The sequence below is a fragment of the Oryctolagus cuniculus genome, chromosome 20 (genome assembly GCF_051225735.1).
Source record: "Oryctolagus cuniculus isolate XC-2025 breed Fujian yellow rabbit chromosome 20, ASM5122573v1, whole genome shotgun sequence".
Lineage (NCBI taxonomy): Eukaryota > Metazoa > Chordata > Mammalia > Lagomorpha > Leporidae > Oryctolagus > Oryctolagus cuniculus.
Window position 1 is genome coordinate 25,118,422 of NC_142886.1, and position 27,796 is coordinate 25,146,217.

Below are 27,796 nucleotides of genomic sequence, written 5' to 3' on the forward strand. Positions count from 1 at the left end.
GCCCAGACGCTCGCTGTCCCGCCCATCAGGTCCGCTCAGAGCACTGGAGGACGCCGTCCCAGCTCCGCCCTGCCCAGCTCCTCCCCTGAGCGCTCCGCCCCAGTTTTCTTGGCCCGCCCCTGCTTTCCAATCGGGACCATTTCTTAGCCAATCAAACCCCTTCTCCTCCTGCATAGCCCAATAGGCACGCTCGGGGGGCGGGGAATCAGCGAGGCTCCACCCTCCGGCGTATTCTCTCCGCCTCCGAGACCCGGACGAAGGCGGTGATAAAGGCGGTGCGAGGGGCGGGATTCTTGGGGGCAAGATGGCGGCTGCCCGCGTGTTGTCGCTAGCGGCCTCGGCGTTGAAAGCTGTCGCCCGCTGGCCGAGGGGCAGGTACTAAGGCTAGAAGGGCACTTGGGGTGGACGTTAGGTCTGGCGCCTCCGGGGGAAAGGGGAAACTGAGGCCGGAGGGGGAAGCGAGGATGTGGCGTGAAGCCGTGCCGGTGGGGGTCTCGGGGCTTGGCGTGAAGCTGCCTCAGCGGGGGTCGCCAGGCGTCCTTCTGTTCCCGGACTCGTCTTCCTCCCTTGCGCCGCAGGCTCCTGGCGGCCTCTCCGGGACTTCAGGCGCGTCGGGAAGCGTCGTCCTCCGGTCCCGAGGCTGGCGAAGGGCAGATCCGACTCACGGACAGCTGCGTCCAGGTAAGGGGGTCGCCCGCGACGCCGAGCCCGCCCCGCACCTGCCCTCTCCCTCCGCTGGCCGGCGTTTCCGATCCCGGTTCCTGAATTTCAGAGGCTCCTGGAAATCACCGAAGGGTCAGAATTCCTCCGGCTGGAGGTGGAGGGAGGAGGATGCTCCGGATTCCAGTACAAGTTTTCGCTGGACACGGTCATCAACCCCGACGACAGGCAAGGAGAAGGGGACGGGCCCCCAGCGGACGCGCGGGAGGGACAGAGTGTGTCCAGTTTAAGGTGCACTCTGATTCCGAGCGTAAAGGGTTTGCGTTGTTTTTGAAGAGTTCCCTAAGGGTGGTTAGCACCGCCCTTCTCACACAGTGAGGATGCAAGAATTGTTGGTCTTGATTCAGTGTAGCTGATTTATAGTGGGGGAAATGGGCCCGCCCAGGTCCACAGTAGCGTGACAGGCTGGGCTGCATTCCAGGCTTCAGTCCCTGAGCGTTTCCCAGCGTTCCTAAGAAAATCAGCCCCTGTTGGAGGGAGGTGGTGCCTAACGCGATCGGAAAGCCGAGGACTGTGCACCCCTGGGCTGCACCCCTGGGTGAGGCTCCTTCACGGCTTCCTGCTGTCTCTGCAGGGTTTTTGAGCAGGGTGGAGCCAGAGTGGTGGTGGACTCTGATAGCCTGGCCTTCGTGAAAGGGGCCCAGGTGGACTTCAGCCAAGAACTGATCCGGAGCTCGTTTCAAGTGTTGAACAATCCTCAGGCACAGCAGGGCTGTTCCTGTGGGTCATCCTTCTCTGTCAAGCTGTGATGGGACCGTAGGTGGCCCCGAGGCGCGCTGCCGACGGAGGAGCCTGGGTTGGTAGAATTCTGGAGGTAGCCTTCTAATCATGTCCCTCTTCCAGTTTTATTTCCCTCGATGCAGGATCCAAGAGTGTTGTGTTTTGCCACTGTTATTTCAGAATGTGAGCTTTTACTCTTGACTAAATTCCACCCCTGCCCCCCCATCCCCAATACAATAGTGGTTTAATGTATAATGGATAGACTGTCCAAGACTCCATCATTTGGAAGCACTTCTCTGGGCCTCAAAGCTGCTTGTACATATGTGTATAGCTATGTATAAAAACCTCCTTTTAAAGAAAGGCCTCATTTTCGTGTGTTTTGGATTATGGTCCTAGGTTGGGCAGCTTGGACACCAGTTGCTAGGCTAGACAGGGTGAGAAAAGCAAATGAAATGTTCTCTTCCTTCCGAGATGTGCCCCATTCTCCACTTCCCATTTGACAGGAGAGGGCAGGTGCATTTTACTCTGCTCCAGGAGTCAAAACCAAGAGCTCATCACCCAGGACATTTGGACCAACCCTCCACTGATAGCTGAATTATTTGAAAAACTCCTCCCTACTGTATACTCATAAAGACTTGTCAAGGTTCAGCAACTGACTATTTTTAGGATATGCTAATTCACTTATGATGTAAACTGACTCTGGTTTCTACATAGCAGTAAGTGGTTCTTGGTTTGTGTAGATAATAGATACATAGGGACCTTTTTAGACTGGGTTACCAGATGAAATGCAGGATGCTCAGTTAAATTTGAATTTCAAATGAACAAGTAATTTTGGTTAGTATGGGTATGCCTCAGTGCACAAAACATACTAAAGTTATTTATTGTTTATCTGGAATTCTAATTTAATTGGACATCCTCCTTCTCTCTCTCTCTATACATATACATATACATATACATATATATATATTTAAAAGACTTATTTATTTGAGAGGTATAGTTACAGAGAGAAGGAGAGACAGAAAGAAAGGTCTTCCATCCGCTGGTTCATGCCTCAGATGGCTGCAATGGCCAGAGCTGAGGAGCCAGGAGCTTCTTCCAGGTCTCCCACGTGGATACAGGGGCCCAAAGACTTGGGCCATCTTCTGCTGCTTTCACAGGCCATAGCAGAGAGCTGGATCAGAAGAGGAGTAGCCAGAATTTGAACCAGTGCCCATATGAGATTTCCATGCCATAGGCAGAGGGTTAGCCCACTACGTCACAGCACCGGCCCCATCCTATATGTGTGTGTGTGTATATATATATATATATATATATTTTTTTTTTTTTTTGACAGGCAGAGTGGACAGTGAGAGAGAGAGACAGAGAGAAAGGTCTTCCTTTGCCGTTGGTTCACCCTCCAATGGCCGGTGCGCTGTGGCTGGCCCACCGCGCTGATCCGATGGCAGGAGCCAAGTGCTTCTCCTGGTCTCCCATGGGGTGCATGGCCCAAGCACTTGGGCCATCCTCCACTGCACTCCTGGGCCACAGCAGAGAGCTGGCCTGGAAGAGGGGCAACCGGGACAGAATCCGGCGCCCCGACCGGGACTAGAACCCGGTGTACCAGTGCCGCAAGGTGGAGGATTAGCCTAGTGAGCCGCGGCGCCGGCCCCTATATATTTTTTTAAAATATTTTCATTAGAGCAACAAAGAGAGTGAACTTCCATCCACTGGTTCACTCCCCAAATGCCTGCAACAACCAGGGCTGGGCCAAACCAGAGCCAAATACCCCAAACTCCATTCAGGTGCTCCACATGCATGGCAGGGCCCAGGTACTTGAGCCATCGTCTGCTTCTGCTGCATCCCAGTATTCATTAGCAGGAAGCTGGAATGAAGTGGAAATGCAAGGACTTTAATTGGGATGTGTGTGTCCTAAGCTGTAGTTGAACTCACTGCCATAATGCTGGCCTCTAGCATTCTGTATTTTTCTTTTAAAGATTTATGTATGTATTTGAAAGGCAGCGTTACAGAGAGAGAGAGAGAGAGAGAGAAGTCTTCCCTCTACTGGTTCACTCCCCAAATGTTTGCACTGGCTGAAGCTGGGCTGATCTGAAGCCAGGAGCCAGGAGCTGCTTCCTAGTCTCCCACCCAGGTGCAGCAGCCCAAGTACTTGGGCCACCTTCTACTGCTTTCCCAGGCCATAGCAGAGAGCTGGATCGGAAGTGGAGCAGCCAGGACTTGAACTGGTGCCCATATGGGATGCCGGCACTGCAGGCGGCGGCTTTATCCGCTACGCCACAGTGCCGGCCCCCATCCTGTATTGTTGCTATATCAGGCAACCCTACTTCAGGGTCACTGAAAGAAAAGCTTTTAAACCGTAAGTTTTGGTGAATTTTATTTTTGTTTGAATATTCATGCTGATTCATTCCCCAAATGCCCACAACAGCTAGCGCTGGATCAGGCTGAAGCCGGGAACCTGGAACTCAGTCTGGGTCTTACACAGGAATGGCAGGAGCTCTGGTCCTTGTGACATACATCATCAGGAAGCCAGATCAGAAGCAGAGCCAGGACTCAGACCAGGCACTCTGACACAGGGTGAATTTTAAAGTACTTGGCTAGATGTGATACTTAAATAGGCTTCCCAGCTTGAAATGATAAAATTGCAGCGTGGGGCCAAGAGCTGTGTGGCCAAGCAGCTGAAAAATAGTCCACCACCACCAGTGACTTACTAATTTCAATGCTGGGGAAACCACCACCGGGTTGATTCTGGAAGAATTATTGGTTAATCTTTTGCTCTGGTACCTAGAAGTTTAACACAGCAAAAACTTGAATTACTGGACTAGATTGAGATTCAGGTCATTTAGTAAGACAGTTTACAAAACAAACAAACAAACAAAAAACAGGAAATAGAGTTTAAAAACAGAGTATTCGAGACAGAAACTTAGGCACTTTCATTACAAGTGTGGGAATACATGGGACTTTCAGAAGAAAACCTGCTGTGGTTAGAGGGGAAAGCAGGACCTCGGGGACCAGGAGCATGGTGGCACGCGATGCCGGTGTCGCAGCGGAGACTGACCTGCCCTGCCAGACGCCTGCACCCTTCTCGTTACTTTCAAGAGAAGTTGTCACAGTCCAATTTGTTGCAGAATTGCCTTTAACTTTTTTTTTTAAAGATTTATTTATTTTACTTGAAAGGCAAAATTACAGAGAGGCAGAGAGAGAGAGAGAAGCCTTCCATCCGTTGGTTCACTCCCCAGTTGGCCGCAACAGCCGGAGCTGCGCCGACCCAAAGCTAGCAGCCTAGAACTTCTTCCAGGTCTCCCACTCGGGTGCAGGGGCCCAAGGACCTGGACCATCTTCTACTGCTTTCCCAGGGTATAACAGAGAGCTGGATCAGAAGTGGAGCAGCCGGGACTAGAACCGGCGCCCACATGGGATGCCGGCACTGCAGGCAACAGCTCTATCCGCTATGCCGCAGTGCCAGCCCCCCCATAGGATTGCTTTTTTAAAATCCCTATTTTCCATTCTTCACAAAAATGCCACAGGGCTGTTTATGGAAGTTTGACTTAAGAAATTTTGGAATAATTATCACTTGGCCTTAATTGTAAATTATATTGAAACAAATATATAAATATAGAGGGGAAAGCATTTAAGCAGTCTGGCAAGTAGCCGTGTTTTTGAAATACTTTATTTTTTTTTGAATAGGTAATATATATGGTACACATTTAAAAAACAAACAAACAAAACAGGGATACAGTGAAATCTGCAAATCCTGTACCTAGCCACCCTATTAACCCTTCCTCAAAACCACCACTGCTCCTAGGAATTTATGCGACAGGTAAAATCCCATGGATAGAATGTGAAATAACACACACACACACAAGAATATGCACTACCGCCTTTATGATAGCAAAAGACAGGAAAAATGGGAACCGGCTCGGGACTGTTGACACAAATTCCCGTTACCCATCAGTGGAGTGTAGGCAGCAGTGGCGCAGAACGAGGCAGGGCATGGTGTGTAAGCACAGAGTGACCCGTGGTGTTTGCGGTCGGAAGTGTGTGTGGACGCGTGTGGTTTCTGGAGAGACAGGAAGGGGAGGGGAGGGTTTTGTGGGGTGTCGGTGACAGGAAGGTGAGGGTAGAGGGTTTTGTGGGCGTCAGTGGGAACACGCTTGAGGGCACAGCGTCAGCGGGTGCGTCTGGGGACGGGTGAGAAGTCCTCTGAGCGCTGGGCGTGGGCGGAGCAGCAGGGGGGAGGCAGCAGCTGTCCACTTCTGCCCCTCTCTTGAGACAAGTACACAGTGACATGTTGCACACTGTGACACTCGAACCCCTCCCTCCCTCCCTCCCTCTCTCCCGTGGTCTATTTTGGATAGTTTTCTTAAGGAGGCATTGAAAGTCACTCTTCTTTTAAGGCTTAATGGCCATGAAGTGTTTCTAATCTCTCACTATTAGAATTGATGCTGTAATAAGTAACCTACATGTTACGTCACAGTTGATGAGAATATATCTGAAGGTCAAGATTCCTAGAAGGATTACCGAATGAAGAGTAGTGTGTTCACGGTTCTCCGGCGCCCTCCTCAGAGGTGCAGTTTCTCATGCCCGCTGAGGTGGGTGCCTGTTTTCCTGGATGCTGCCGTCCAGGAATCTCCACAAACTAATCTCACAATTAAAAAAGATGATCTCAGTGTGGTTTCATGTTGCATGTGTTTTATTAGGAATGAAATAGTAGTTAATGTGTTTAAGAGCCATTTATTTTTGTCTACTGAGAACATTTCAACAGAGATAACGACCTAGAGCAAATTATTCAAGGCTTCTGGGCCTTGGTTGCCTCACCTGTACACTGGGAATGAGAACAGTAGGATTGTTGCATAAGTGAGGGAATTTCTGTACAGCACTCGGCATAGTGCACGGCGCACGGCAGGCGTTCAATAAGTTATTATCTGATGGCTGATGATCAGAGCAGCAGGCAGGACAGGACACATTAGGAGAGAGTGGCAGTCGTCTCTTTGTCCCCAGTCACACAGGCCTCGTCCATCTACTTTGCGAGTCATCAGAGGGATGTCGTGGGAGCTTCCCGGCTTGCAACAGCAGAGATCCCTCCCTGGTGGAACCCATCACAGGCCATCGGCAGGCAGGGCCAGCACAGGGCGGGCCAGCCTCGTCTCTAACACTGAGACGTAGCCAACGTAGTACATACAAGAGAGGTGGCCTAACATAAAGTGAACACGAGACCAGGAGAGCCCAGCTGTGCGCTTGTTTATTCCACCGTGGTTCTGAGCTCCCGGCTAGCCCAGGCGGGAGTGGTCTCCGCTTGTGAATGGAGAGGGACACCAGCCAGCCACGTTCCGAGGGGACAAACAGCGCTGGAAATGTGGCTTCCCCCGAACCCAGCCGTGCCAGAAAATAGACCTTTTTATTGTCAGCACATCAAGCCGGCGTTCACGGAGGGAGAGCCCGGAAGACTTGTTTCCTGTGGGAGGCAGTGTGTGTGTGATAGCGGTCTTTGGAGATGGGTACCGGCTTGCAGTAGCCCTGGCTGCTGGCGCACGTGGGCTGTTCCTGCGTGGATTTTGAATGTCTACCTGAAGTGACCGAGTCTCTTCAGGCCTGTACGAAGTCCTGGCTCTCCGTTTCTCGTCTCCTCCCCTCACCTCGCACAGCTTCCTCAGGCTCTTGCTCTTCATCTGCGTCCCTTAGGCTCAGCAAGCTGATACCAAGTGTCTTGGGATGCGGGGCTCCTCTGTCTCTCTCTGCGACAGAACCAGCTACAGGATGGAGAGGTGGCAGGGCCTCGCCCAGACTGGCTGAGTGGTGGTGATGGTCCTTGGGCGGCGGCATTGGAGTCGGCCCTCAGACGTCCCCAAACCCTTCTTGTCCTGTTGATTCTGAAGGACCGTCCCACGGCAGCTGTGGGACCACCCATGTGGTACCCGGATCATGGCTGGGCGGAGATGTCTACAGCGTGAGGCCACAGGTCCTTGCACTTCTGCACAACTTGCAGTGGATGCAGGCCATCCTTTGGTGAGCATCCCGGAACAGGGCCAGGACAGGTGGTGCTCGGGCCTCGTGGCCAGTGGCTGAAGCTGAAGTGGTGTTTGAGCCAAGCAGGGCACGGCGGCAGCAGGGAGGCAGTGATGGAAGCACGCAGCCAGAGCCCAGGCTGGGAGAGAAGAAAGCTGGCGAGCCTGGCTGGGAGATGGGCTGCTGGGCCCTGGCCTGACATCACGGTGTCGTCCCAGCTGGGAAAGCTTCCTCGGGGCCCCGACCTGTAGCTGCCCACACGGGCCCTCACTGCTACTCCTTGGCAGCGCAGTGTGGGGGGCCTGCCTCAGCCACGTAACCTGGGGAGCAGTGGCAGCGGTAGGAGCCCTCTGTGTTCTCGCAGTGGCCGTGGCCGCAGAGCGCAGCAGGCCCGTTCAGGTCGTCACACTCATTCACGTCTACGAGGAAGGGAAGGAGGAGAGTGCTGGAGTGATGGGCCCCGCCCCTCTGGTCACTGAGCCCTTGGCTGTGCCCTGCAGTGGACTCCTAGGTGGGACAGCCAGACCTAGGAGTCCAGCTGACATCACTGCCCCAAACCAAGTACATAAGGACGGAAAGCAGGGGCAGCGAGCTCTAGGGCGCCGTGACTGTGCTGTCCGGCCCCTGTCCTGGTTCTGTGTAGGAACCTCCTGTCCAAGCCCAGCATTAGCATCCTCTTTCATGGCTTTACCTGCTGTTGTGAAGCCGGGAAGCCCCACTAGGGGGCAGCAGTGGCTTTCCCAGCCGTCCTAGGTTGAGTCATCTCCCTGGGCAGTGGGCCAGGGGGACAAGTCCATGCACCCAAGCTTACCCACGCAGGCCATGTGCGCCGCGTCCAGCTGGAAGCCCTCGAAGCAGTCGCAGGTGTAGCCTTCCCGAACGCGCACACAGCGGCCGTTCTCACAGCCGTTCAGGATGCCGCACTCCTCAGCCTGAAGCCCTTCGAAGCCCGCCTGGGGCTCTGGGGCGAGGGGGGAGACAGGAGAAAGGGAGCTGTGCACCTCTGGCCACGCACGCAGACTCTGATCACTCCCAGCGCTGGAACCTTCCCCGCCAACGCCAGGGCCTGCTGCAGAGAACTCAGGGGGTGGGATGGGTCACCTTGGGTCATTTCAGGGGGGAGCAGGCTGCGCCCTCAGTGAGGGTACCAGGCAGGTGGGGAGTCCCTGTCACAGTGCCAGGCTCCTGGCCGGTTCAGTGTTTCTCTGTAGTGGCTGCACTGAGTGGTGATGGGGAGTTTTGTTTGAATCTGCATTGTTTTTTGGGGGGAGACTTGGACAGCAGAGGGGCCTCCCCCAACACTAAGCCAAACTTGTACCAGATGTGCCTGACCCTCTTTCTGGGCACCTCCCACCCCTCACGGCAGTGCCAGGGTGGCTGCGCCATGCCCCCTGCCCTGGGGCCAGCCAGACTTCCTCCTGAGAACCCAGGGCCTGAGTGCTGGGATTGTCCCCGTCACAGTCCCCAGGGGCCTCTAACAGCACTGGAGAGCCTCGCTCCCCAGGGTGGGCTGCAGGCTGGAGTGCAGGTTTCTCTGGAGCGGGCGGGTTATTCTGCATCCTCTGAGTGGTGCTGGAGAGAAGACCAGACCAGGCCAGACTGGACGCACCTCCTCTCCTCCTCGCCTCCCAGGGGAAGCTCCTGAAGCTGGGACAGCACCTGGCCTCTTAGTGTCCCTGTGCTAGTTCACCCCAGGGAGCTGTCAGTGTGTGATGCAGGCGTCTGGAGCAGGGACACCTGGCAAGGTGCGTCTTTCCCCTCCCTGCCCTCCCCCCCCCCCCCCCCGCTGGCAGGGTAACTGGCAGGCGGTGGAGGGTGAGGGGGGAGATGGAAGGGAACAGCTTCAGCCCACTTCCTCCCCACCTTTGCACCAACACAGACCTGACTGGCTGGCCACGTAGCGGGGCTGGAGCTCTGAGGGCTGCAGCGGAGCCTCCAGGACTGGGGTGCGGTCTCCTGGCTGGCTGGCCGCGTTGGGGAAGCGGGGCTCAGGGATGGCGTCCTCGAGGCCCAGGTAGTTGTAGAAGGGGGCTGTGTCTGGGCCATAGAGGCCGTAGTGCAGGTCGTCGAGGCCAGGGCCATACTCATAGCCCGGCCGGAAGTGGACCCCAGCCTCCCGCTCCGCCTCGATCCGGGCCACGTTGCACAGCTGAGCATAGACCTCTGTCAAGGAGGAGGAGACGGGCCGGGCTGCAGCTCCTGCTCCCAGAAGCCTGGTGGCCGACTCCCCTGGGCAAGAGGGGACATGCGGGTTCCGGGGGGCGGGCCCTTCCCTCCCCCACCCTTTGTTCCCAAACAGGGGTGGAAAGCAGGGGTTCTGCTCTGGCTGCCCTACTCCTCCCTTCCCAGTTGGGGCGCTCCCCCCCAACCGGAGCTCCTGGGGGGGCACAGAGCGCACTGCCGGCTCCAGGCCTCGCCGTCCTGGCAGCAGCACTCTGTGTAGGTGGTGTGGCGGCCGCGCAGGGGCTGGCTGCACACGTCGTTGGTGACTTTGTTCCAGCAGATGTCCATGTGGATGTCGTGGTCCAGGAGGCCCTCTGTGGGCACAGAGCACAGAGGCGCATGAGCCCCCAGCCCAGGCCCGTGCCCGCCGCCCGCCACCCCAGCTGGCTCACCCAGGCCACCCGTGCTGTTCACGCAGCGCTGCCCGCTCAGGTCCAGGGTGAGGGGCGGGCTGCAGAAGCAGTGGAAGGAGCCTTCCGTGTTCACACACTCGCCATCCTCGCAGGCTACGTCCCCACACTCGTCGTGATCTGGGTGGGGCATGGGGGGCAGGAGGTGTGGGTCCTGCTCAGGGTAGGGGGTTATCCTGGCACCGACCATGAAGACAGGCTCAGCCTGGAGGCCCCTCACCAGGGGCAAGGGGCGGGGGGAGGTGGCATGGGTCCTCACCCTGGCACTTCCTGCGGGAGGCGTCATAGTGGTAGCCAGGGTCACACAGGCAGATGTAGCCGGGCACCGTGTTGAGGCAGCGGCCGTTGGGGCAGAGGGCGGACCCGAACATCACACACTCGTTGGCATCTGTGGAGGCAGCGCTGGGGTGAGGGCTGCCGGGAAGCGCTGGGAGGCAGGAGCTGGGATCCCAGATCTGCCTCTGACTGGTTAGGGACCTTGCCTCTGTCTACCCGAAAATGCTGATGAGACGACTTAACCTCTCACAGTCGACAGGAGCATTACAAATGGTAAGACATTCGTGTAAGTGCCTGAAATAGTGCCTGGCCCTCAGTGGCACTGGAGGGAGGCCACTTTGGGTTGCTGTGTCCCTCTCAAGGCTGGCTTCGGGCCTGGGCTACTGAGGGGCTTGGTACCTGACCCCTGCGGGCGTATGGGCTCTGCCTTCCTAAGCAGGGGCTGGAGGTGGGGGCTGGGCAGAACGTCGTGGTTTGTTCTTGAAGGTAGGCCTTGGGGGAGCAGAAGATGGAGGTGAGCATCTCGGGTCTGGGCTTCTGGTTAAAGCTCCGCAGCGGGGGCTGGCAGTGTCGTGTGCTGTGCTAAGCTGTGGCCTGTGATGCCAGCATGCCATATGGGCACCGGTTCGAGTCCTGGCTGCTCCACTTTTTTTAAAAAATTTTTTTTATTTTTTTATTTTTTGACAAGCAGAGTGGACAGTGAGAGAGAGACAGAGAGAAAGGTCTTCCTTTGCCGTTGGTTCACCCTCCAACGGCCGCTGCAGCCGGCACACTGTGGCCGGCGCACCGCGCTGATCCGATGGCAGGAGCAGGTACTTCTCCTGGTCTCCCATGGGGTGCATGGCCCAAGCACTTGGGCCATCCTCCACTGCACTCTTGGGCCACAGCAGAGAGCTGGCCTGGAAGAGGGGCAACCGGGACAGAATCCGGCGCCCCGACCGGGACTAGAACCCGGTGTGCCGGTGCCGTAAGTGGGAGGATTAGCCTAGTGATTCACGGCGCCGGCTGCTGCTCCACTTCTGATCGAGCTCCCTGCTAATGTGCTGGGACAGCAAAGGAAGATGGCCCAAGTACTTGGGTCCCTGCACCCACATGGGAGACCCAGATGGAGCTCCTGGTTTCTGGCTTTAGCCTGGCTCAGCCCTGGCTATTGCAGCCATTTGGGGGAGTGACAGTGGATCCCTCTTTGTCTGTCTGTTTCTCTCTCTGTCACTTTGCCTTTCAAATAAAGAAACGCATCTTTAAACAGAAATCGGTAAATAAAATCTCCAAGAAGTGACATGGGGGCCCAGGCTGGGTGTAGAAACACCCAGGACCTCCTGGAGGGCCAGGCTGGGCCCACTCAGGCACACGGTGTTTGGGAGGAGTAGGAGGACAGTTACCTGTGTACATGGTCTCCCCAAACGTCCAGGCCTCTTCCACAGGGATGTAGCCTCTCCCACTAGGGCACAGCTTGCTGAAGTCCGCTGTGGAGGGAAGCATCAGAACTCAGAGCCCTTCGCGCCCCTCCCCCTCTCCCGCCTTCTTTGAGCGTCACTGTGGAGCCAGCCTTACCCGAGTCCTCGGACGGGCAGGGGTCACAGGCGTCTCCCCAGCCGGTGCCCTGGGTGCAGCAGCACTCGGCCTGCGTGGTGTTCCGGCCCAGGAGGCTGGAGCAGGCCGGGTGGCCGTCCTGCCCGGAGTAGCACGCCATGCGGATGGGGCCTGCGGGGCGGTGCCCTGTCGGGGCCTCGGGGATGTGCTGACCTGCGTGTGACAGATGCCCTCAGAGGCACGGACTCAGCCTGTGAATTTATTTCTGGAAATGAGCACTTAAGCAAATCGCACTACAGTATACAAAACGTTGCGATAGCCTCAGCAGCCTGGGAGGTGGGCGCTGGAATTACCACAGAGAGCTTCATGACGCCACAGCCACGCAGCTGCACACTAGGGAGCTGGATTTGCACTGAGCTCCTTCGGCCCAGCACCCCGCCTGCCTTCCTGCCCAGTCGTGGGGGCCCTAGCCCGGGGTGTGTGCCGTACAGGCTGTCCATCCTCTGACCCATTCTGCCTCATGGACAGCCCAGCACCTCCAGCTCCCTGTTCTAGGGCCCCTCTTCCCCATCAGCCAAGCCAGCTGAGTCCTAGCCCGGCCTGGGTGGCGGCTCTAGGGCGGAGTCAGGGTGGGAGGGGGAGAGTCCAGCTTAGTCCAGGTGGAGCCCTCCCTCAGCTGGGCGACTCGCAGGGCCTGGACGGAGTCAGCATCCCTGCAGAGCTCCATCAGACTTCAGGGACCCCTTCCCCCGACCCCGAGGCAGTGGCTTCCTGAGGTTTCTCTAGGGTCGTTGGAGCCCCGTAGCCTTCGGAACATCGCCTGGCCTGGAGCAGATGACCCCTCTGTCATGACATGTGGCGATGCTCAGACTCACTGCCCCACCTCACTCCTCCCCTCCCCTGCACCTCTCCACATGGCCCCGGGCCCAGGCCCAGGTGCCCCCATGGCTGGAGGCTGCAGGAGTGGCTGAGCTCTGTGCACCACACAGGCAGATGTAGCTGGGCACCGTGTTGAAGGTTCCAGGCCTCACCTGCAGCCCCCCGCGGGCGGCAGTGCCCCTCCTGGGCGTCGTACTCCTCCAGGTCGCTGGCGCAGAGGCACAGGAAGGAGCCTTCCACATTCTCGCAGAGCGCGGCCCCGCACACGGCCAGCATGAGCTCACACTCGTTCACGTCTGCCAGGCGTGAGGATGGGCTCAGTGGTGGGGGCAGGGTGGCCCAGCCCTGGCCCTGACTCCAGCCCTCGTCCCCCCAAAGGAAACAGGCCAGGTCTTAGGGTGAGAGCAGAAGCGGGGATGAATTAGCGGGAAGAGGGAAGCTGTGCACAGAGGGCCTGCAGAGGAAGAGAGGTGAGGCAGAGGAGGGTCCCAAAAGTGGGACACAAGGAAGGGCTGCCCTGCACATTCCAGACGTCGGCCTCTGGGGAGGGGCCCACCTGCCTTTGTGGGCTTGATCTTCGGCTGGCAGAGTGTGGCCAAGCTGGCTCTTGGCCACTCTGTGGAGACCTGCTGTGGCCCCCATCCAGGGCAGGCAAGAATGGCGGAGCTAAGGCCCCAGCCTGCCCTTGCCCAGACCTAGGGTAGCCCGCAGGCTTCTCACCAATGCAGTCCAAGCCTGAGGGCGAGGTCTCAAAGCCCTGGTCACAGAGGCAGCGGAAGGAGCCGTCAGTGTTGTCACAGAAGCCGTGACTGCCACACAGGGTGTCGTTGGCGCACTCATCTATGTCTGTGGGACAGAGGGTGCATGAGCACCCCACGGCCCTCCCCATTCACTGCCAATGCTTTCTTATGTGGTCTCTCAACACCAAGGCCTGCAAATGCAGCCTCCAAACATCAGGCAAGAGAAACCCCAACACACCTCTTCCATTTGGGCATTAGCTGTGCTGGGTGCAAGTGCGCACACTTTGGACAGCTGCACCTGTCATGTGCTCAGGGTGTCCCCAACCCTGAGACTCACCAATGCAGTCTCCGGTCGGGGCCCTGTAGAAGCCGGGCTGGCAGCTCAGGATGCACCGGAAGGAGCCAAGGCTGTTCTCACACTTCCCAGCCTTGCACACTGGCTCTTCGTGCTCATCACACTCATCAATATCTGTCCTCGGAGCATGAGAAGGGACAGAGGTGGCCAGGTCATTGCTCTGCCCCCGGCCGTACAAGGTCATGTCCCACAGCCTCCAGGGTCCAGTGCTGAGCTCCACCCCAGCACACCAGGACCCTGGTACCGTCTGCTGAGCCAGCAGGGGTAGGCATCTGGGAGAACTGTATGCTGCTTAGGAAGCACTGAGCTCCTGGCCTTCTGGAACACTCCTTCCCCTCTCCCCTCCCCCAGCCCCCACAGCCAGTGCATCCACTTCTTTACAGGAGGCCTGCACTGTATTACAGAGAGCCATCTTCCTATCTGCCTGGTTTAAGTTCAAGGGGGTCTATGCCTGTCCCAGCAAAAGCCACTGAGCGTAGCAAGCTTAGTAAACGTTGGCTACGTCGATTTGGCCTTTACAGCTGGATCATGTGCTCTGCGGACACAACTATGATCGTCTTCATTTTGTCACCCTGAGACCATTCCTGAGTCTGTAGAGGCCCAGCAAATGCACTCGCCCCCGGCTGAGCCATCTGTGTCCAGCACTTGCTTCCCAGTCGCAGGGGGCTGAGGAGCAGGCAGGGGTGCAGGTGCGCACCTCCCCTGGAGCCCTTACCCATGCACTGCCCACTGTCGGGGGAGGGCTGGAAGCCAGGCTCACACAGGCAGCTGAAGGAGCCATCCGTGTTTTCACAGCGCCCTCTCAGACACGGGTCTGCGCCTGCACACTCGTCCACGTCTGGAACAGAGACGGCCATCAGCGGCCCCTGCTGTGGGGTCTGGGTATCTTCCTCTGGGCTCTGGGTAGCCCACAGCAGGGCTGGGGAGTGGCTTGGGGTAGGAAAGCCAGAGGCTGGGCTGGAGGGAGGGGCCCTGGAGCTGGGCAGCAAAGGGTGCATGGAGAGCCCCCAGGAAAGATCCTGGGTCCCTTCCTGTCCCACTTGCTGGCTCCCTCCACACACCCCCACCTCCCACCTTCTCATCCCTAAGGGGGGGAGTCAGGAGGGGGTGCATGAGCATACTCCGGGATTGGTATTAACATGAGCTCTAGACACGGCCTCCAGGGCCCCTCCGGCCGGCCACTGGACACGCTCTGGCGTCTCACCCTGGCAGCTGGTGCCTCCCTCAGTGCTGGCAAAGCCAGGCGCACAGAGGCAGAAGAAGGACCCGGGGCTGTTGAGGCACTCGCCGTGGGGCGCACAGTGCTCCTCCTCGCGGCACTCATCCACATCTGCAGGACAGGGCGGGCAGTGGGTGTCCCGGATGTGTGTGTCCTCCCATCCTCGCTGCCCCCGCCCCAACGCCAGCGGGGAGACCTGGGCCGCTCACCCTCACACATGGTGCCATTGGCCAGCTGGAAGCCCTGGGGACACAGGCACTGATAGGAGCCCTCCGTGTTCCTGCACTCGCCTCCTAGGCAGATGCTCTGGGCGTCTTCGCACTCATCCACATCTGCAGGCCACGTGGAGGAGGGAGGGAGGCCGCCAATGGCAGCAGCACCCAAGGGCGGGGCCAAGGGCAGGTTTCTCGGGGCCCTGTCACCTGCCCGGGCCCTGGCAGCTCCCCTGCCTCCCACTGGGCTTCTCCAGCTCTGCCCACACAACACCCAGGACCCTCGGCCTGGGGTGGCCAGGACCCTCTGACCGCATCATGTCTGCAAAGGCTTGGAGTTCAGAGAAGCCAGGGGAAAACAAGTACGAAATAAACCCAGAAACTGACACAGAGACCCTGAGAAGGCGGCAGAAACTCCCTGCTGAAAGTCGGCTACAGATTGCTCGGGACCGGCCAGTGTTCTCCAAAGTAAGGTCCCAACACCCATCCTGGGGAGGAACACTCGGGGCACTCGTCAGACAACAGATTCCCAGGGCCCCTCTGGAGTCTGGTCTCGTAGGGCCAGGACGAGGCCCAGGCAGCTGCCGGAGACCAGGGCCCCTCGGTGATGCGGTGTTCCACGCCCCCACTGCACCCAGACCTGCAGCTACCTTTCTGGTTTCTGTCCTCAGGTCGGGGGTGGGAGGGGGCACCCTGCTCACTCCCTTCTCCAAGAGTGAAGGGCCAGCCCCCTGCATCCCCGCTGTGCGCCCCCTGCCCCTGGGGGGCTCTTACCCTCGCAGGTGCGGCCCAGGGGGCTGGGCTGGTAACCAGCATCGCAGTCCTTGCAGGAGAAGGAGCCCACGGTGTTGGTGCAGACCCCCGTGGGGCACATCCCTGGGAAGGTGCACTCGTCCAGGTCTGGGCAGAGAGAGGGCCATCATTGTTAGTGACCGTGAGGGACCAGCAAGGCCTCGCCGCACTTCTGGGCCCCTGGTGAGGGGCAGCCCCTCTCCCTTTGTGCCCCGTCCCTAGGATGCTGCAGGAGCAGCTCTGCCCTCGGCTTCCCTCTTGGGCATTATGGGTCCTTGGCCTAACCTGGAACCCCTCAGTGTCAGCCTGAGGGCTGACAGTGTCAGAGCTGAGGGCAAACAGAATTCTTGGGGGCGGGTGCAGGTAAGAAGGCCCACACACTCTGTGCCCTGCGCCCACCCCCAGCCCACCCTCCTCAGGGTACCTTCGCAGGCAGTGCCGTCTTCATTCACCCAGTACCCACTCTCGCACGCCAAGCAGGTGAAGGAGCCCTGGGTATTGAGGCAGAGGCCCGTGGGGCACGAGGCTCGGCTGGCACACTCGTCCACATCTGAAACAGGCCGTCGGGGACAGATGTGCCAGGACAGCCAGCAGCTGTCAGGCGGGCAGGGGCACAGGGGAGGATGGGTCTCGGCAGGGAAGTGTTGGGTCAGCGTGGCTAAGGATGCAGGGTTGGGCACGGACGGGGCTGGGGGCGTATGCCGAGGGGAAGGGGCCGTAGGCCGGGTTTGTCTGTGCAGGAAGGGGCCTGGGGCGTCTTTGTACCTTGGCAGCCCTTCTCGTCGGAGGTGGCCTCATAGCCCTGCTCACAGGAGCATCTGAAGGAACCTTCCAGGTTGACGCACTTCCCATGGGCACACAGCCCGGGGGTCAGACACTCGTTCACATCTGGGGGGAGAACCCAAGCCAGCGGGCTGGCTTAGAGTGTCTCAGGCACAGGCCAGGGAATCAGCATCCACTGTGGAGGCCACGAGGCCAGGCTCCGCAGTCCACCCCAGCGCTCACTTCAGCTCTGTCCCGCATCATGGAGCAATGCCCCCATGTGTTCTAGAAAGGGGGACAGGGTCGCTCAGCCCTGGGGCTGGTTTGGCCAGCTGAGGACACTTGGAATGAGGCGTTCCAGGCCCCTGACCCATCTCAGTGTGGCTCTGAGCCCCGCTGGCCTCCTACCTGCCAACCACCCAGTGCATGTTCCCAGCCCTAACCCAGCTTCAGCAGGTGGGCGGGCAGCGTGACCAGAAGCCAGCAGTGCTGGGGTGGCTGTGGCTGTCTCCGGGGCCTGGGAAACATCTGCCCTCTGCAGAGCCTCAAAGAATCCATTCAAAACTCAGTCCCTCCCAGCATCCTGAAGCCTCTTCCTGTGGGGGCTGAGGGAACACCCCTCCTGCCACTCACACCCAGCCCCCGCTCAGCTCAGGGTGCCATCTAGATGCCGCTGTGACAAGCAGAGGAGCAGAAGCCCCCACGGCCCCAGGACCGCGGAGGGACCGGCTGCCGGCTCTCACCACCGGCTCTCCACCCCACCCAACCCCGCGGGAGCTTGGACTCCGGCTCCAGAGCGGATGTGGCAGAAGAGCCCCCCCCCCCCAAACTGGCTGACTCAGCGGGCAGAGCCCCAGTTCCCGGAGCACACCCATCTCATGCCCGGTGCCGGATCACGGAGCACAGCCGCTCGCATCTGCCCGCCTCGCCCTCCCCGAGCCCCCTCCCCTGTGCCCTGGCAGGCAGCCCTCACCTACACAGCTCCCGCTTTGGCCCCTGTAGCCCTCCTCACAGGCCAGGCAAGTGTAGGAGCCCGGGGAGTTGACGCATCTCCCTTCGGGGCAGGTGCCAGGATGACGGCACTCGTCAATATCTGCAAAACAACAGCCCTTCCCTCAGCGGCGGTCCCTGGGAACCCCAGCCCACGGGCAGCTCAGCGACCACGCACATCCTTGACCCTGCCCTTGGCTGGGGAGGGACGTGAGTTTCTGCACAGATGAAGAGTAGGAAACAGTGAGAGTCTCCCTGTGTTCCCAACTCCACCTCCCACCCACTGTCCCAGACCAAAGAGATGAACGGAAGAACTTGTGAGAAAGGGAGACACTCCTTGGGTGGGCGCAGGGGGCTGTGGTCACCACCAGCTGTGGGAGGGTGGGAGAGCCGACGGGGATGGGCCTCCACCTTGCCCTGGGTCAGTTCTGGATCCTTTACATGCAGGGACCACTACCAGGATAGGACATGCCTGCTGCAGTGGCCAGTGGGGGCTGCTGCCTGGGGCTCTGATCCCCCCCAGGGGCAGGGAGCAGAGATGGGCTGCTCTGCACAGGAAGTGAGGATGCACGCCAAGCCCAGCCCTGGAGCTCGGTGCAGCCCAAAGGCTTCTCTGGCGGGCAGGGGTCAGACCCTCCTTCCAGCCGAGAGCCATGGAGGTCTCCCCACACCCATGATACAGAGGGATGAGTCTGGGCACCAGCTGGTCAGGCAGGGTCAGAGCACAGCCTGCCTGCAGGGGGCTGAGGCCAGCAGAGGTCACTAAAGAGCAGGACGTGGGCAGGAAGTGGAGGTGGCAGGGTCTGCAGAGTCAGGACACATCAAAGCCATCGGTCCTCAGGGACCTGGATCCTCTCAAGCTCCACCCTGAGTGTCCAGAAGAGGGAGCCCCCCGCCCCTCGGCAGGCGGTGACTCAGGTGGGTGTCTACGGGGAGACGCCCATGACTCTGAGGCAATCTTGGGGACACGTGGACAAGGCTCATCTCTGCAGAGAGCCCAGAGCAGTCCCAGTGGTGCTGTGATGACACCAGGCGGGACTCTCCTAAGGGGTTCTAGGGGCGGGCGTTTGGGGCAGTGGTTAAGATGCGGCTTGGGATGCCTACATCCCATGTTGGAATGCCCACTTCCTGCTAATGGGCACCCTGGGAGGCAGCAGGTGATGGCCCAAGTCGTTGGGTCCCTGCCACCCACGTGGGAGACCTGGATTGAACCCTTGGCTTTAGGAATTTCAGCCTGGCCCAGCTCTGGCTGTTGTGGGTATTTGGGGGAGTGAATCAGTGGATGGGAGATCTCTATCTGTTTCTGTCTTTCTCTCTGTCTCTCTGCCTTTCAAATAGGATAAAGAAATAAACATTTTTCTAAGGGGTTCCTGAGAGAGAGAATGAGTAGGATCAGGACACCTGCCCCCAGACGAGGGCAGGCTGCACCCTGGACTGCTGGCCTTGGCTGATCTCTCTGCACACGTGGGCAAAGGCGTTGGGAATGACAGGCAACTCCTGCTTCAGAGCTATGAGGCTTTGCAGGTGAAAAGAAAGCAGCATAAGTCCTTGCCGAGAAAAACAGAGGCTTTCCCCCTGCTGCAGGGGCCAGACAGCTCAGGAAGGAGACCAGATGCAGCAGGAGTGGAGGGCCCGAGTGCCCTGTCCCACCCGTGCTGGGCACCTCTCCTGGAGCTGGTGCAGGGAGTGTCCCGTGCTGCATCTCTAGGAGACATGGGTGCTTATTAACACTGGGCAGGAAGTGTTCCAGCCCTCCACGCTCTGGGCCACGGCAGGTGTCTGCCTCCTGGTCCCTTGTGGTCAGGCAGGGCTGGGAGACTAGTGCTGCCTGATGAGCTGCGAGTGGGCAGGATGTGTGTGATTTGTGGACCAAGCCTGTTAATTGTGTTCCACTCTCCAGACGGCTCCCTCTTCTGTCCAGGGAACTGGCCACATCCCAGAGACTGGCTGTTCCCTCAACCGAGTCCTGGAGGGAGCGGCAGAGCCCCCAGCTGACCCGCGTTGGACATGAGGCCTTGATGAGACCCTAGCCGGGCTAAGGCTGGGCTTGCCTGTTGATGCAGCAGAACCCAGTCCATCCTGGCACCTCTGCGATGGCCACATGTGTGCAGTCTGACAGCAGGTGGGCGCGGGAGGCCAGGAGAGCAGAGCAGCCCCTCAGCTCCACTTGAGCAGGGAAAGGATCCCTGCGTGGCAGTGGATGCGACCCAGTGGTTCCCCAAAGGAGCCAGCTGAAGGCTCTGGATCGCAGCAGCAGATTCCCTGGGACTCTTTCCCCAGCCTCCTGGGACCTGCACTGGAGCCAGTCACGGAGCGGAGATTGTTCTGTCTAGTCTAGGGTTTGGCTTTCATTTTACGTTAAAAAATTATGTATTTATTATGTGATTCATTTGAAGGGGGCATGGGGGGGGGGAGAGAGAGAGATCTAGCCACTGTTCACATTCCAAATACCTGCACTGGCTAGGGCTGGGTCAGGTGGAAACCGGAAGTCGGGAACTCAGTCTGTCTCCCACATGAGTGGCAGGGATCCAGGGACTTGAGCTGTCTCCCGCCGCCTCCCAGGGTGCATCAGCAGGAAGCTGGCACCCAGAGCGGCACCCTGACAGGGCTGTGGGCCTCCTCAGTGGCATCTGAATGGCTAGACACTCAAGACCACGCCTGGAGTTTGACTTTTAGTCTAATATTATGGCATGTTTTGGCAAGCTTTGGTACTCTGGTTGTCAGGGGCAGGAGGTATCTGTTATGTCTGTGGCTATAGCTGGCACTCAACCAACATTAGCCAGGCAAGGAGTGGGCCACGCTGCCTACAACCGGATCCTTGGTCCTCTCAGGACAAGGCTGCTGAAGAGAGCCCCCAGGCCCCCAGGCAATGGGCTCCCCAGAGGGCAGCAGGACATGGGAGGGTCCTATGTTCTCAGACTGGGTGCAGCTCTGGCATGGGGACCTCTGCCTTCATGGGAGCGTGGGCTGGGGGTGGGGCAGAGGGAAGGCCCTGACAGTCTACAGGGGATCCACCCCTGTCCGTGGGAACCCGGAGTTCGGGACAACGGAAATGCCATTGAGACTGTGGCCGGGGCCCTGGGCCAGACTGCGCAGCCTTTCACCAGAGACTTTGGGTTGCAGCAGAGAGCGCGGTTTCTGGGTTGGAAACAGAAGAAAGAGGGAGGAAGTGGACTGGCTGGGGGTGCCGGGCTGGGCCTGTGGTTACCGATGGAAACCTGGAGCCCTGCGCCGCCTGCATCATTCTTTCTTTCAGCAGACTCGCGGGGTCCGCCCTGGGCCAGGAACCGGCCTGACCTCTCAGGCGCGGTGTGTGTCGGCAGCCTTTCCTCTGGGACGGGAGGGGACGATCCAGAGAGGGGGTGGGGGCCAGGGGTCCTGCTGGGCCAGGGAAGGGACCCTGGAGACGGGGCGAGCCCCTCATGTATCTCGGTCCTCGCAAGAGCCTCTGAGATGGACCTTATGGTTTCCATTTCCAGACAGGAGACAGGAGCCAGACCCAGGCCTGTCTGCACCGGAGCTGTGCCCTTAACCCAACTGGTTGGGGTGAATCTGGCATCTTGAATGTTCTGGTGTTTTCTGGGTCCAGTTCCTGCCCTTTTGCTTTTCTGTCTAACACAGCGTGGCTGTGACACTCAGGGGAGCTTGTACAGCCAGCTGGGGCAGTCAGCACCCCCAGTCGCTCTCCCTTCTCCCAGGAAATGTCTCCAGGGAGCTCATGAGGGCCAGGGGCAGGGTTCAGGCTTTGACCACGTGGAAGCCTGAATGTTAAGGCTGAGACCAGGCAAGTTCGGGCTGGGAGAAAGCTGGAGGCTGGTGGAGGTGGTGGTGGTGGGGTGGCGGGGAGGGGTCTGAGCCTCGGCTCGGACTCAGGGCAGGGCTTTTCCCAGACTGAGCCTTGCTTGGTTCTCATTCACTCTCAGCTCAGCCCGGCTTAGGAGCACACAGCCTAGCCTTCCTGCAAGCATCCGACACCCCAGGCAGGCAGGTGGCGGAGGTGGAGCCGGTGTGACAGTGGCAAGCTCCAGGCGGGCGGAGGAGAGGGTCTGGGAGGAGACCAGCTAGCAACATCTCAGCCACCCTCTGGCCGGGTGTGGGAGAAGGAGGGAGTTCTTGGATCTCGTTCATGTTCATCCAACCAGCACTGACTGGGAGCTGATGGGCGTCCGTGCCTGGCCAGCTAAGGACATGGCATAGCACATGGTCTAACAAGCTTTAGCGAGGCCAAGACTCTACCTCTGCCACCCGAGAAGAGGTCCCCAGGAGACAGGGAGATGAAGCTATGTGCAGACATGCCGCTGTCCATCAGAGGGGCTCAGCCTCATGGGCCCGGAGGGGACAGGCTAGGAAGGGAGCTAGTGGTGGGGAGGGTGTGGGGGGGCCAGGCTGCCCGTCTTCCTCCCGCTCCTTACCTTGGCAGTGCCCCTTCCGCACCATGACATAGCCCCGGGCACACTGGCAGTGGTAGGAGCCCTCCGTGTTGGTGCACTGCCCCCCGCTGCACACTCCGGGCTGCGCACATTCGTCCACATCTGCGAACACACAGAAAAGTCCTGAGTGGCAGCCGGCCCCAGGGTGGGGGTGCGGGGGGGGGGGGCCTGGGACATCCTTTCCAGAGGTCAAGGGCACTTGTGCAGAGGCCCAGGCAGGGCAGGCTCTTTGTAGAGCTGGGAGGGTCAGAGAGGGCTCTCAGCCAGGGCTGACACTGGCACTGGTCTGGCACAGGCTTCCTCTAACCCTAACTTACTTTCTCTCGGGGGGCGGATACATTTGGGTACACGGAGGCCCTTGAAGCTGTCTCTGCCACCTGGCGGGAGGGCTGGTATTGAGGCTGGATGGCAATCCACACAGCACCATCTAGGAGGCCATCAAGGTCCAAGGTCCCCATCATTGGGTGTGCTACGACGGTTGTCTTCAGGACCTTTTTTTTCTTTTTAAAAGATTTATTTTATTTGTTTGAAAGGAAGAGTCAGAGACAGAGAGAGAGAGAGAGAGAGAGAGATCTTCCATCTGCTGGTTTACTCCCCAAATGGCTATAATGGCTGGGGCTGCACCAGGCTGAAGTCAGGAGCCAGGAGCTTCCTCCGGGTCCCCCACATGGGTGCAGGGGCCCAAGCACTTGCGCCATCTTCTGCTGCTTTCCCAGAAGCATTAGCAGAGAGCTGGATGAGAAGTGGAGCAGCCAAGACTTGAACTGGTGCCCAAACGGGATGCTGGCGTCGCAGGCTGCAGCTTAACCTGCCGCTCTACAATGCCCGCCCCTCTCCGGGGCCTCCTTAAAGGTTAGGAGTAGAGCAGACAGAGGGAGGCCGCACGCCAGGCAGCTATGGAGCTGCAGAGTGCGGTTTATGTCATTGTCCCAAGGCACACTGGTGCCCCGTGGCGGCTCTACACCCAGCCCTGACCATGACCATGACCTCTGCTTATGCTCCCGGGGCCCCCTGCTTCCCCCACAGCCTGGCTCACAAGGCCTTCACCACTCGGCCCCAGACTTGCTGTAATTGCTCATTTGCCTGTGCTCCTTGGCCTGGCTTTGGCCATGGCAGAATCCCCTGGGAGCAGCCTCCAAGCCCTTCTTCCCACAAATGCCTCCACCTGGAGCACCTTTCCTCACCTCGAGGGCAGCAGGCTCCTCCTCCCCTTCGAGGACTGGCCCAGTGTACTAACTCTAGGCGTCTAAGGCCACTCCCCAGCCCCTCCCCCTGGTGCCCCCTGTCCCCAGCACTGGTTCAAACGCCTCATGGAGTCCTTGGGAAGATTCCCTGAGATAATCCGGGTGAAAGGCTTGGCTCGGTGCCCACCTGGCCTAAGGTCAGCACGGAAGCAATGTCAGCTGCTGACATGACTCCAGCGCTAAGCCCGCCCTGCAAAGTCCACGCTGCTCAGCCTGGCATGGAGATCCTCATGCCTTGGCCATGCCTCTCCCACCTCGCTTCTTGCCTCCTGCACACCTCCAGGACCTCCTCAGAGCTTCTGCCTCCTGCCCCGCAGCTGCCTCCTCCTCCACTCTCAGGGAGGCTGACCCCTTCCCTCTGGGCCATCTGCCCTTTCCCAGGCTTCCCTGAGCCCAGCCCTTAGCATAACTGTGGGTTCCCTTGTTTGCTTCTCCCCGCTGAACCTCAGTGTCCTCACCCCGCTACTCCCCGCAGAGCCCCAGCGAGAGCGCATCAGGGACTCCAGCAACAGCGTTTGTTTGTGGACAGTGTTTGCAGCACTTCAGAAGCCTCCAGGCAGACCAGGGTCACCGGCAGAAGGGATGACGTGAGCCTTCCCAGGCCCACACCCCGAGATCTGACCTGGCAGGACGGGGTGGGCCCAGGAACCTGCAGTGCAACTACCGTCAGGCCATCTGGAAACCACTAGGCCTCGTTTGGAAAAGCTCTGACCCCAGTGGAAGGCCAGAGGGAACTCAGGCAGAGCTATGGTTGTGACCGGTGGGGCCTGGTGCCTGGGAAACGGACTCACTCCATGGGGGAAAAGGAAACGGGAGTGGGAAAAACTGCGCTCTTCACAGCCACGCAAACGTGGGCTCCAGGTGGACTAAAGCATCCCATAAAAGCTCAAACCGTAGCCCCAGGGGAAGGAAGTGTAGGAGAGGGGCTGGCATCATGGCACAGCAGGTTAAGCTGCCACCTACAACGCTGCCCGGCATCCCACGTGAGTCCCGGCTGCTCCACTTTCCATCCAGCTCCCGCCAGTGCACCTGGCAAGGCAGTGGGAGACCCGGATGGAGTTCCAAGCTTCTGGCTTCAGCTTGGCCCAGCTCTGACCACCACGGCCATTCTGGGGAGCAAATTAGTGAATGGAAGATTCTGTCTCTATAACTGCCTTTCAAACAAATAACCGAATTTTGAAAAAAAAAAAAAAAAAGTGGGCCAGCATTGTGGCGTAGCGGGTTAAACCACCGTCTGCAGTGCTGGCATCCCACATGGGCACCGGTTCAAGTCTCTGCTGCTTTACTTCTGTCCAGCTCCCTGCTGACGGGCCTGGGAAAGCAGCAGAAGATGGCCCAAGTGTTCGGGCTTCTGTACCCAGGCGGGAGACCCAGAAGAAGCTTCTGACTTTGGATTGGCCCAACTCCATCTGTTGCGGACATTTGGAGAGTGAACCACTGGATGGAAGTTCTCTCTTTCTGTCTCTCCCTCTCTTTCTCTCTGTTACCCTGCCTTTCAAATAAATGAATAAATCTTAAAAAAAAAAAAAACAGCATAGGAGATCTTTGATCCTAAAGAGAGGGGCAGACTCCTTAAATAAAGCCCTCAAACCAGAAGCAGTAAGGCAAAGCCCTGAGTTTCAACACATCAAAGTGAGGGATTGCTTTTCTAAGACACCTGGATCAGGTCAACAACCAGAGGACGACCGGGAGAGCTGCAGGACGTGAATCCAGCCACACGTCTAGACTCCACAAGGGACTCCGAAAGGCAAAGCAGCAACCAAGACTGAAGCAAGAGACGGGAGCAAGCGACTCCCAGGTGAGTCACTCGCCCAAAGGCCAGTGCACGAACTCGCTAGGAAAGTGCCTCTTATTTTAAATATCAAATAGCTTATATTTAAATATTTAAATGATTTATATTAGTTGTTTCTGTATGTACTAATTTATGGCTTGTTACGGTTTGTATTAATTATACAGATCAGCGAATTCATAAAGAAGATAGACAATAAATAAAGTCACCGAAAATATCACTCTGGGATGGCAACGTTCAGAAAGTGCACATGCCCCTGGATGAGAACGCGCGAGCAGCAGCCAAGGCCCACTGGGAGAGGCACTCACAGCCGACCTCAAGCCCCACCTCCTCTGCCCCAGCTGGCGGGGCTGGCCAAGACATCTGGACGCCAGGCTGGCACAGGGCAGAACCCTTGTCTGGCCAGTGCTGGTGACACTGATCCCTACGGCGGCCACTGCTTGCCCTGGGCTGGCTCCCTGGGCAGGGTCTACATGCAGGCTGCTGGAGCCTGCAGAAGCCGCCTGCTCCCTGCTTCTTTCCGGGCCCCCTTGGCCCGCTCCTGCCCGAGTCACTTCCCTGAAGGCCAGCGGATCGCGTCACTGCCCTGCTGCTTAGAGACCCCTCTTGCCCGCGGGACGGCGCCCAGGCACTGCAGCCTGGCACTCGAAACTTCCGAACTGGCCCCAGCTCCTCTGCAACCTCCACGGCCCCCGTGCTCCGGGCACACCGACCTCGTCACAGGCCTCTCCAGAAATGACCCCCTCTTACCTGGACCCCCCGTTCCTACCTACACTCCACCGTGGCGTCCAGCACGGCGTATGGTTGGCAGCCAACCATGCCTGGGAGTTGGAATCACTTGGACGCTGTTTCCAGCTCAGCCGTGACTAGGCGTGAGGTCCCTGGGGTTTCAATTCACCTCTCTGAGCCTCAGTTTGCTAAACTATAAAATGAGGACAAAGATTTCCACTGCAGGGGTTGGGGTGATGAACTTCACACAGGATAGGGCCGGCACCTCCGTACTCGTTAAATGGAAATTAATATTATTCTGCCCCAGCTCTAGCAGCCCCTGTGGGAAACCTTCCGGAATGCTCTGCTACGGAACCAGCTGCTTCCCCGTCTGGATCCTGCAGTGCCCACGTTCCCGCCTCCTTGGGCTCAGCATCCTCAGGGCTCAGCTCGGCGCCTGGCCCACATGTGCTCGCTCTGGAGTGCTCCCTTCTTCCACCAGACTGGGTGCTGTCTTCTCTGCCCCTCCCCTTCCCACCATGATCAAATCAGAGGCCCTGGATGGCAGACCAGGTCTTTGAGGGGCTTAGAACCGAGGTGACCTTGGCAATGAGGGGTGGGGCACCCAGCTTCCTGGGAGTGACCGTGGGGCTGCCCTGGCCAGAACCAGCAGTGTGAGCCCTAAGAGGGGGCAGCAGTGCTCTCAAGGTCAAGGTGAAGGATGTCCTGCTGGGGTGAATCCAAAGGCTCTGCTTGCAGAGTGCTGCGTTATGTTCTGTGTGAACTCAGTCACAGAAATGTACGTGGAATGTTCTGGTCACGACGGGGCTTGCAGTGCACCTGAGCTCACCAAGCGTCCCCTAGCAGAGGGCCAGGCCTTCCCAGGGAAGCTCGGAGCCGTGCGGGTGTCTCCAAGCCGCTGGGATCCGTGCCCCTCTCTCCAAAGCACAGATGGGTCATGGGTCACCCGCCCTCCCCGAGATGGAAGCAGCTCCTTGTCACTCTGAGTGCAGAGACCTGGTTTTGGTCCCCGTCTCCAGCCTGTCCCCTGCCCCTCTCACGCTCTTGGCTCAGAATTCCTTAGGTCCTTTAGCAAATATCGCTGCTTGGTGGACTCCTGTCCCTTCTGCACATCTGGGTGCAGGATCAGCTTCCACCCCGGCCCAGGCAGAGTCTGGCCTCTCTTCCCCCAGCTCCCACACTCCCCACACTGCAGTGTGGTGGCAAGGGACTGCGAATGCCTCAGGCCTCTTCCACCCCAGGAGATGTGGGCCCAGCCAAGACGCTTTGTCCTGTCCTTATCCCGGGGCCAGGGTGGGCACAGCTTACCTTGACACTGCTGTGGTGCCCCCTCGGTGGCCAGCGTGTAGCCGGGGTAGCAGAAGCAGCTGTAGGAGCCCACGCTGTTGACACAGCGCCCTCTTCCTGCACACGGGTCCCTCAGACACTCGTTGTCATCTGACCAGAGCAGGGTGGAAGCGAGGTTAGGGCGACCAGCAGTGGAGTCTGGGGTGACGGCTAGGACCTCGTCCCTGCCCCTGTCCCCTTCCCCAGGGGCCTGCTGACCACCTGCTCTCCTTGGAGACCATGGTGGATGTGTCTCCCCTATATAAAGCTACTGGGAATGGGGAATGATGTCCACTCTTAATTTATCTGCCCCAAACCTTCCCCAGCGATGGCCCTGGTGGAGGCTTTTACAACTGGGGCAGATGTGGGTCCACTCTGCAGGTAGCAAAATGTCCAGTTTGAGGAGTGGGTGGAGGGCTGCCAGATGCTGGTGGGGTACACTGGGGT

The 27,796-nt window shown here is 58.7% G+C and overlaps 2 protein-coding genes across 6 annotated transcripts in view; one reads left to right on the forward strand and one right to left on the reverse strand.

Moving 5' to 3' along the window:
* Window positions 1-286: 286 nt before the first annotated feature.
* ISCA2 (iron-sulfur cluster assembly 2) lies at window positions 287-27,634 on the forward strand. 3 transcript variants are annotated; one of them, XM_089322372.1, is made up of 5 exons: window positions 287-375; window positions 579-681; window positions 773-888; window positions 25,159-25,303; window positions 25,462-27,634. In XM_089322372.1, the coding sequence occupies exons 1-5, from the start codon at window positions 305-307 to the stop codon at window positions 25,495-25,497; spliced, it is 471 nt and encodes a 156-aa protein (XP_089178498.1). In that variant the 5' UTR covers window positions 287-304; the 3' UTR covers window positions 25,498-27,634. The 3 variants fall into 3 exon arrangements, with proteins under 3 accessions (XP_089178498.1, XP_051682202.2, XP_002719694.2); XM_051826242.3 differs by lacking the exons at window positions 25,159-25,303; window positions 25,462-27,634 and adding an exon at window positions 24,802-25,035; XM_002719648.6 differs by lacking the exons at window positions 25,159-25,303; window positions 25,462-27,634 and adding an exon at window positions 1,295-1,800.
* LTBP2 (latent transforming growth factor beta binding protein 2) overlaps window positions 6,110-27,796 on the reverse strand; it is an 86,450-nt gene continuing 64,763 nt past the window's right edge. For 2 of the 3 annotated variants that reach the window (XM_008272051.5, XM_089322371.1), the window contains 20 exons: window positions 27,332-27,460; window positions 22,244-22,363; window positions 17,815-17,934; window positions 16,845-16,967; window positions 16,504-16,629; window positions 16,062-16,187; window positions 15,285-15,407; window positions 15,061-15,186; window positions 14,572-14,694; window positions 13,839-13,970; window positions 13,482-13,607; window positions 12,914-13,057; window positions 11,904-12,095; window positions 11,732-11,815; window positions 10,333-10,461; window positions 10,056-10,193; window positions 9,810-9,977; window positions 9,322-9,603; window positions 8,252-8,401; window positions 6,110-7,859 (listed from right to left, as the gene is read on the reverse strand). In XM_008272051.5, the coding sequence (XP_008270273.4) occupies window positions 7,714-7,859; window positions 8,252-8,401; window positions 9,322-9,603; window positions 9,810-9,977; window positions 10,056-10,193; window positions 10,333-10,461; window positions 11,732-11,815; window positions 11,904-12,095; window positions 12,914-13,057; window positions 13,482-13,607; window positions 13,839-13,970; window positions 14,572-14,694; window positions 15,061-15,186; window positions 15,285-15,407; window positions 16,062-16,187; window positions 16,504-16,629; window positions 16,845-16,967; window positions 17,815-17,934; window positions 22,244-22,363; window positions 27,332-27,460 (2,807 nt within the window). In that variant the 3' untranslated portion in view covers window positions 6,110-7,713. The remainder of the gene's footprint in view (window positions 7,860-8,251; window positions 8,402-9,321; window positions 9,604-9,809; window positions 9,978-10,055; window positions 10,194-10,332; window positions 10,462-11,731; window positions 11,816-11,903; window positions 12,096-12,913; window positions 13,058-13,481; window positions 13,608-13,838; window positions 13,971-14,571; window positions 14,695-15,060; window positions 15,187-15,284; window positions 15,408-16,061; window positions 16,188-16,503; window positions 16,630-16,844; window positions 16,968-17,814; window positions 17,935-22,243; window positions 22,364-27,331; window positions 27,461-27,796) is intronic. The other variant, XM_089322370.1, reaches the window with a different exon arrangement.

What these genes read in the sequence shown, in the direction of transcription:
- ISCA2 (XM_089322372.1), top strand. Translation starts at nt 305, where the DNA reads ATGGCGGCTGCCCGCGTGTTGTCGCTAGCGGCCTCGGCGTTGAAAGCT. An exon ending in GCCCGCTGGCCGAGGGGCAG is followed by an intron (nt 376 to 578) that starts GTACTAAGGCTA and finishes CTTGCGCCGCAG; the next exon opens with GCTCCTGGCGGCCTCTCCGG. An exon ending in CGGGAGCAAGCGACTCCCAG is followed by an intron (nt 25,304 to 25,461) that starts GTGAGTCACTCG and finishes TTAATTATACAG; the next exon opens with ATCAGCGAATTCATAAAGAA.